We start from the raw sequence: 7,742 nt of genomic DNA on the forward strand, positions 1-7,742 counted from the left end.
GAATAACGTAGATTTATTTGATGCACCTAGCAACGCATTACGATGAAATACTGGCTTTTATCTATTTGAGACATAATGTAGAGATGAGTTTATCAACACTTAACCGTAAATTGAAGAAGTTAAAATTGTATAGAAAAAAACATTATTCGGATTTATCCACAATCATCGATTTTATCTAAAGCCAATTAAAAGAATCTGGTCAATTATGTGGATATCGTTGGATTCATCATAGATGTATACAGAATGGATTTGTTGTGACACAGGCTACAATTATAGTAGGTAATTTTACAAGAATTGGACCCAGGAGGCGTAGAATACAGAAAACGTAAAAGACTACGCCGACGAAAATATTCGACAAATGGCCCTAATTATGTATGGCATATGGACGCATATGACCAGAGACTTATAACTAGACCGCGCGTAACGTAGATTTTGCTATAAACGCATGTTATCAAGATAGGATAGGCAACCAACTGTTCATCGCGGGGCGGACGTATACGTTCTGCAGCTTGCTTTAGCCATGTTTATTCTAAATTTTAGTAGCAAAAAAAGATAACATATCGCACATCTAGTTCAATAGTGCCATAAGTGCAAAAAATTCAAATTTTCACTTAAGTCCATATTGCTGTTCTTCTATGTCTAACGCATGCACTGCAATATAGCCATATGTAACATTTTAATATTATTCAATGCAGTGTAAGATATTTCCCTATTGCAGGTTCATAGTATTGTGGTGCAATAGAGCCGTAACTGTCAGTTGTGGCCATATGATTCTTGAATACTTGCGCATCATGGTGCGCTACCGCCGCAAACAACAGTTATGGCTCTATAGCATCAAAAACTATTTTGCCGCTATAATTATGACGCAGTTGCTTTCCTACCAACAACAGTGAAGTGTGTGTTTGTTTCCGCTGGCAACAGATTAATTTGGTGTTAAGTGAACAAATATTGTATCTTGAGCGAGTATTGCACATTCGTTTGTTATTATGTCTCGTGCAAAAAAGTTAGTAAAGTTGGCTTTAGATAAAGATAACATTGAAAACGAGGATCCGAAAGAGAGTGAGGTTCGAGTAAACAAACGCTTGGTTTTATAATCTCTAGATGTATTTGTATTTTAGAACACCTCTAAACCAAAGAAAACGTATGCTGAACTTCAAAATTGCCAGTTGGTACCTAACGTAATATTACAAGAAGTAAGTCTAAAGCGGGGTTCACATTTGTGCATTTCCATGCTGCAACTGTGATGCGGCATTAAAATGCTTGCATTTTTCCCCTTCACATTATGCATTTTTTCTTGCAATTTTTGATGCGCATGGAAATGCATGCTTTAGACCACGTTCTATTTTGTATGCATTTTTTGGCGCATCTTTAGTAATATTTTTAGGAATATTTCTCTTGCCAATAGCTAGAATTAAGTTTGCAAAGTTCGTTGACTCATGGCTGTTTATGTTTCTTAACCTTACATTTTAATTTTAAACAGTTTGGAATTGGGTTAATTATTTTATTTAGTGTTAAAAATAAACCGTGAAATACGTGCTTTTCCATGGTCGCGTACCTTAGTGGAGGACCTTATAATTTTGTACGAAGCGCAACCCTTATTGTATACAACGAAAATGAAAGAATATAAGAATAAAATGAAACGGCAAAATGCAATACAATCAATAAAAAATGAATTGATGAAAAAGTATCAGGTTGAGTGCCGCAATTTAACGGACCAAGACATAATTAAAAAAGTACACGTAATTCGGACGCAAAATTTTTTATTATGTCGGGGTAATGTCGTTAATTGGGATCGAGTTATAACTTTCTAAATAGTCTAAATAATCATTTCAGCTCAATACCAGACATTAGCTGGAAACGATTCCTCAAGGAGTTTCTGTCACAGCTCAGCTGATTTTTTTTCTGCTGGGATCACTTGCACCTGCTTGATAGACAACCCATCGTACAGACCTCGCTAAATGAATGCCTACATTCGGCACACAGGATAAGCTAGGAGCAATTTCACTGAATGCATAGGGCTTATTGCAAATTTTGGGCACAATTTAGTCTACCAACAGGTCAGTTGGTAAATGCAGTAATTTTTTTAGTAATAAAATAAGTATTAATGTTACAGGTACCTCATCACCTTTAACCCTTTGTGCCTCTAGACTTTGACTAACTATCCCTTAGCCTTTTTTTGTCCAGTGGTTGTTCAGCAGATTCCTACGAACCGAAACTTTGGTGTTTTGACATGCTGCAGTTTTTAAACGAATGCGATCCAGTGAGGGAAAGCCAATCAAATATTGAACCATCAGTAAGTATTTATTTATAAGGTTTTTAAAATAATCACATTGTAATTGATTTTAAGGAGACCCAAATATTCACGCCCAATGGTACTACAGTTACATATGATGAGGATATTGTGTTTGAAGGCACGCTGGAAGACCTGGATGAATATGAAGTTGATGCTTTCAATAACAGTCCATGCACTTCACAAACATCGACATCAAGGGCAACTACACCTACAGTATCAAAAAGCAAGAGGAAAATGCAGAACTCTGTGGCAGACCTAATCCAAACCGCTGTACAATCCCTCGAAAGTTGCAAAAAAAGGCCCCACATTGAAGATGAATTTGATATATTTGCAAAGTAAGTGTTTTAAATAGCAATTAAATAAGTTGCCAGTGATAAATATTAAAAAAACTATCAATTTTTATTATGTTGTAGGACAATCGCAACAGAGTTGAGGAAAGTCGAAGACCCTTACAAAATACGGATGTTGAAGAAGGAGATATTTACAAAAGTTGTTGATGCTCAATATGATTAGATTTTATTTTGTACATTTGTTTATTGATAATAATAATGCTATGCTAAGTCATTTTGCCATTCTACTGCTCCTATACCATTTACATATTGTACAAATTCATTTCGATTATCAAGTGCTGATGCAGTTGACCTGTTGCCTGCTTGTCGACTTAAGGTGTACTTAAATGTGAATCGCCTATCAATGTTCTGTTCCTTAACATCATAACCATTTGGGGACCTTGTTCGCAAAAAATTATGTAGCACAATGCATGCTAGAGTTAATGTTTGGGCCTTACTTGGGTCCAAACTTATAATGTTCAATAATACACGAAAACGATTTGTTAATATCCCAAATGCGTTCTCCACAACTCTTCGTGCTCTGCTTAGGCGATAATTGAATATACGTTGTTGCCAAGTCATATTACGAAATGGAAACGGCTTTAAAATATGACGGGATAATGGAAATGCTGCATCAGCAACTATTACATATGGTACTGGTTTGGTACCCGCTGGCAATGGTCTTTCCTCTGGAAAATTTAATTTGTTTGTTTCAATCGCTGCAGCAAGTGAACTATTCTTGTATACACCCCCATCTGAAATTTTTCCATTTCTACCCACATCGACATATAAAAAGCTATAATTGGCATCAACCAAAGCCAATAGTACGATACTGTGTGTGTGCTTATAATTAAAATATGACGATCCTTCATTTGCGGGAGCTTTTATAACAACGTGTTTACCATCTAATGCACCTAACACATGTGGCAAGTTCCATCTTTCTTCAAATTCATTAGCAATTTTTAACCATTCTTGGGTTGTAGTAGGCATCTAAAAATATTATTTAGTTAAACATCATTTTTATTCATTGTCGAGTGTAGCTGTATCTACCTTTAAATACTGATTTTTTAAATTATTGTAAATGGCAATGCAAACTTCTGGGATTATTCCAGCAATTGTTGATTGTCCCATTCTAAATGAAAAGGAAAGACTTTTATAAGACTCGCCAGTAGCTAGATAGCGCAATGTAACAGATAATCGGTCTTTGGCCGAAATTGCATTCCTGAATTTAGTGTCCTGTTTCTGTATATCATTTTCAATAAGTTTCAATAGATCATTGAAAGTATCTTCATCCATTCTAATAAAATTCTTGTAATTTTCTTTATCCAGCACTGCTAATTCATTGTGCAACAAATTAGAATTGCCTTGACTATTTGTTTCCCGTTGCTCAATCCATGGTCTTACCCACCACCGTCTCTTACGATTTAATAATAAAGCTGCAGATGCACCAATTATAAGTGTTATTAGAACAATTTCTTCCACATCCATACTTCAAGTATTTGAACTTTGAGGGAAAAATTTATAAGAAAAACACTTTTATTTTTTACTCCAGAATGCCAATTGAGGAGAACTGGGTTGGCAAAAAGTAAATTCCCTAACTAGTGATATTTGTAATTGCATCAAAAATTGCAGTAATCTGAATAGCTACGCGCGCATGAAAAAATGCAGCAACTTGATGCGCCATCAAATGCAGCATGAAAATGCACAAATGTGAACCCCGCTTTAATGAATCTGTCATGATTCACGACAAATAATATTGTCATTTATTTGAATTTTTATTATTTTAGTATTCTACGAATCAACCCTTTTTATTGGACTTAGAGGTAGATTTTTCGAAATACAATGATCTCATTTTTGGATTAGAGGCACATAACGTAAGTTGATTTAACTTTAAATAACAATTATGTACTTATTTTTATATTAGAACTCAACAACGCTAGATTTACCAGGATGCTCAGGGAATACTGCAGTGTCAGAGATTAGTAATGGACATGTTGTGACTCCCTTGGACGACCAGCAAGCGGAGGAGGTGACCAGTTAATATCAGAATCTTCCCATATTACACTCATTTGCGTTCTAGATTAATAATGATGCAGCCATTTTTGACTCAGATGATTCCATTAATGATAAAGATTACACACCTTCAGGTGATGATTCTAGTTCACCAGAAAACACAAGCTCTGAAATCGAAGTGAACCCTAATAATGATGTAGAAAAACGGATTATCGCTGAAGCTCAAGATGAAAAGAAAAAACCACGTAAAATAATCGCTAGGCCCGAAACTTGGAAAAGGAACGTGAAAAAAATGAGGGTAAATTCAGGTTTGCCCTATGTGTCTGAAGGTAATAGGGAGATTCCTGGAAAACGTTTAAAACCTCCTTGTACAACAAAATGCAGGTCAGCGTGTACTACTAAATTTACCGATGCTGATAGACTAACTATTCACACTTGTTTTTGGAAACAAGGAGATAATGCTCTTCAAAGACAATTTGTAAGTAGTCACATGGAAACTCTAAAAGTAAAATACCGTCGAGCCATTGAGGGAAGTAATCGCAGTGAAAATTTGTGTTATTACTTGACGCTGCGAGGAATTAAAATACAAGTGTGTAAAACATTTTTCATGAACACCCTGGACATTGGTGATAAGTTTATAAGGACAACATGGAAAAAATCGAATGGTAATGCTCTGATAGAAAGAGATCGAAGAGGAAACTTCAATAAGAGGGAAACAATCAATACTTCGATTAAAGAAAAAATTGTTGCTCACATCAACTCTTTTGAACGAATAGAATCTCATTATCTCAGAGCACAGACGACACGTGAGTACATAGACGGATCTTTAACGATAGCGCAAATGTATCGATACTATAAATCCGAGCAAGAGGCTGAAGGGTTGCCAGTTGCCAAAAAATGTACCTATGAACACATTTTTAAAACCCAATTTAACATATCATTTTTCCAACCTAAAAAGGACCAATGTGCAATTTGCGAAACCTTTAAAAATTCTGATACAGACGAAAGATTGTCGCTTCAGAAAGGATACGAACGGCACATTAACAACAAAATCAAGAGTAGAGAAGAAAAGGCTCGAGACGTCGAGAAAGGAAAACAAGATTCTTCCTTTAAAATAGCCTGTTTTGACTTACAAGCGGTTTTACCGACGCCTTGTGGAGATGTTTCCACATTTTATTACAAATGCCGTTTAAATTGTTTGAACTTCACAGTTTTTGAAATACCATCGAAAAGAGGGTTTTGTTACTTTTGGCATGAGGCGATTGCTAATAGAGGTGCTAATGAAATAGCAACTTGTATATTACATTATTTAAAAACGGAGTGCAAAGGAAAAGATGTCATCTTCTATTCCGACAACTGCGTAGGGCAAAATAAGAACAAAATGATTGTTTCTATGTATCTCTGCGCAGTTAACAAATTTGATGTCAAAAGCATTACACATAAATTCCTTACGGTAGGCCATACCCAAAATGAAGGAGACTCAATGCACGCCAGTATTGAGCGCCAGAAGCGTAGAGTACTAAGAAGTGGCCCTATTTATGTACCGTCACAATGGGCTCCAATTATCAGAGCGGCCAAGAAAGAAGGTACACCCTACATCGTGAATGAACTTGCCACAGAAGATTTTCTGGATTTTAAAAAATTTAGCGACACAATTGGGAAAAATTTTTCAATTAATTCCAAACAAGAAAAGGTTGTGTGGAATGAGATTCAAGTTCTACGCGTAGAAAAAAATTATCCAACGTCGTTTTTTTATAAAACTGACTTTGACTTCCTTGAATATGAACAAATTAACATCCAGGAAAAACTAAGGCGTTGCATTGACATTAGCGCATGTTATCCCGAAAAGGCCTTTGTAAAAGCCCCATCGATATCTCAAAAAACTAAAGAACATCTTGCTTATTTATGTGCAAAAAATGCTATTAAAAAAGTGTACCATGGGTTCTATAATAACATAATTGGTGAAAAGTAATCGTTTAACTTTTTTAGAGTATAATGAACGTGCTTTTATATACTTTTATATATTTTTTACTTTTGAATAAAAAAAATATTTCAGTTAGTAATTTACTGCAATAACGCCACAACTACTAGAAAACTATTTGGTTTTATGCACGGGTGGTTCAAAAGTGGTGGACGCAATATGGCCACAACTAACAAAATTATACTTTTAATTAATCCATTGATAATGGTATAAATTAAAATCAAAGTATCACATTAAATAATCAATGTATGACAAGGCGCACAAAAATCGATAGTAATATGCAATTGTTATGGTTGGATATCTAAACAGCACTAACTTTATTTGCACGTACTCTAACATTGTTGTGTTGGCACTTGCGGCACTATTGAACTAGATGTGCGATATAGCTGTTAACGTATTTAATCGAATTTATTGGTATTTTATTTGAACTAAATTGGTATATAACTGCCTTGCTCTAGTCCTACTTTGATTTATATGTGTATTTTGGTGGTGAACACTTATGGGAAAATATACTCTTAAAACTAAAGATGTAAGTAGTAAGATATGATTATTTAGCGGATTTTGATTCAATATATGCCTATCCAAAAACCCAAATGGGTTGTAACTGTTATTTATTTTTCTTAGACTGCTGATAACCATTTTGTTTACAACGTGGTGTGGTGTGGATTGAATGAAAAACCTGAACACATTTTCAGCAATTTGGCAAATTTTTAATGCATCGCTTGATACGTGCAACAATCCTCCACGATTTTTCTAGTTAAAAGCTTTGAATGATGGAACATTTAACAGATTTAGCTATTTTTCTTGTACAAAACCTGAAATATACTTAGTACCAGTAAGTACTTAGTTACGTCTATACCTAATAGGCAAATAGGTAGGTACTGCCGTTATCTTGCTGGTAAAGGATGTGGAATAATAGTTCTACGTTATTTTAAGTGAATGGGAAAGTCGAAAACGCTCGGTATTGCATTATTGTTTAACATCTTCGTAGGTACCTTTCTAAAATCGGCTTCATTCCCCGCAAATGCACTATGGTGGGGGTACATTTTTCTCTTCGAATGGCTCTGATCCATTTGCCCTTTAAACTTTTATCCGTTGAAAATCAGCATATTATTTAAAAAATTAT

At 35.0% G+C, this 7,742-nt stretch overlaps 3 protein-coding genes across 5 annotated transcripts; 2 read left to right on the top strand and 1 right to left on the bottom strand.

Annotated features, from left to right (window-relative positions):
• Positions 1-1,907: 1,907 nt before the first annotated feature.
• Positions 1,908-2,857, top strand: LOC116158980. Its single transcript, XM_031471861.1, has 4 exons — positions 1,908-2,057; positions 2,114-2,293; positions 2,348-2,628; positions 2,707-2,857. Exons 2-4 carry the CDS (start codon positions 2,231-2,233, stop codon positions 2,804-2,806), a joined length of 444 nt encoding a protein of 147 aa, XP_031327721.1. The 5' UTR covers positions 1,908-2,057; positions 2,114-2,230; the 3' UTR covers positions 2,807-2,857.
• Positions 2,793-4,338, bottom strand: LOC116158979 (protein ANTAGONIST OF LIKE HETEROCHROMATIN PROTEIN 1-like). Of its 3 annotated transcripts, none has more exons than XM_031471860.1 (3): positions 4,113-4,338; positions 3,673-4,058; positions 2,793-3,612 (listed from the first exon to the last, which is right to left on the bottom strand). In XM_031471860.1, exons 2-3 carry the CDS (start codon positions 3,916-3,918, stop codon positions 2,845-2,847), a joined length of 1,014 nt encoding a protein of 337 aa, XP_031327720.1. In that variant the 5' UTR covers positions 3,919-4,058; positions 4,113-4,338; the 3' UTR covers positions 2,793-2,844. The 3 variants fall into 3 exon arrangements, with proteins under 3 accessions (XP_031327720.1, XP_031327719.1, XP_031327718.1); XM_031471859.1 differs by having other exon boundaries at positions 2,793-3,022; positions 3,081-3,612; positions 3,673-4,338; XM_031471858.1 differs by having other exon boundaries at positions 3,673-4,338.
• LOC116159158 lies at positions 4,176-6,990 on the top strand. Its single transcript, XM_031472094.1, has 4 exons — positions 4,176-4,196; positions 4,410-4,496; positions 4,547-4,651; positions 4,703-6,990. The coding sequence occupies exons 1-4, from the start codon at positions 4,176-4,178 to the stop codon at positions 6,605-6,607; spliced, it is 2,118 nt and encodes a 705-aa protein (XP_031327954.1). The 3' UTR covers positions 6,608-6,990.
• Positions 6,991-7,742: the final 752 nt, after the last annotated feature.

Source organism: Photinus pyralis, unplaced genomic scaffold (genome assembly GCF_008802855.1).
Source record: "Photinus pyralis isolate 1611_PpyrPB1 unplaced genomic scaffold, Ppyr1.3 Ppyr1.4_LG1, whole genome shotgun sequence".
Lineage (NCBI taxonomy): Eukaryota > Metazoa > Arthropoda > Insecta > Coleoptera > Lampyridae > Photinus > Photinus pyralis.

Excerpts from the sequence above, each read along its gene's own strand:
- LOC116158980 (XM_031471861.1), top strand. The coding sequence starts at position 2,231 with ATGCTGCAGTTTTTAAACGAATGCGATCCAGTGAGGGAAAGCCAATCA. Across the intron at positions 2,294-2,347 it reads AATCAAATATTGAACCATCA|GAGACCCAAATATTCACGCC; the intron begins GTAAGTATTTAT and ends ATTGATTTTAAG. Across the intron at positions 2,629-2,706 it reads GAATTTGATATATTTGCAAA|GACAATCGCAACAGAGTTGA; the intron begins GTAAGTGTTTTA and ends ATTATGTTGTAG.
- LOC116158979 (XM_031471858.1), bottom strand. The coding sequence starts at position 4,110 with ATGGATGTGGAAGAAATTGTTCTAATAACACTTATAATTGGTGCATCT. Across the intron at positions 3,613-3,672 it reads TAAAAAATCAGTATTTAAAG|ATGCCTACTACAACCCAAGA; the intron begins GTAGATACAGCT and ends TAATATTTTTAG.
- LOC116159158 (XM_031472094.1), top strand. The coding sequence starts at position 4,176 with ATGCCAATTGAGGAGAACTGG. Across the intron at positions 4,497-4,546 it reads TTGGATTAGAGGCACATAAC|AACTCAACAACGCTAGATTT; the intron begins GTAAGTTGATTT and ends TTTTTATATTAG. Across the intron at positions 4,652-4,702 it reads ACGACCAGCAAGCGGAGGAG|ATTAATAATGATGCAGCCAT; the intron begins GTGACCAGTTAA and ends TTTGCGTTCTAG.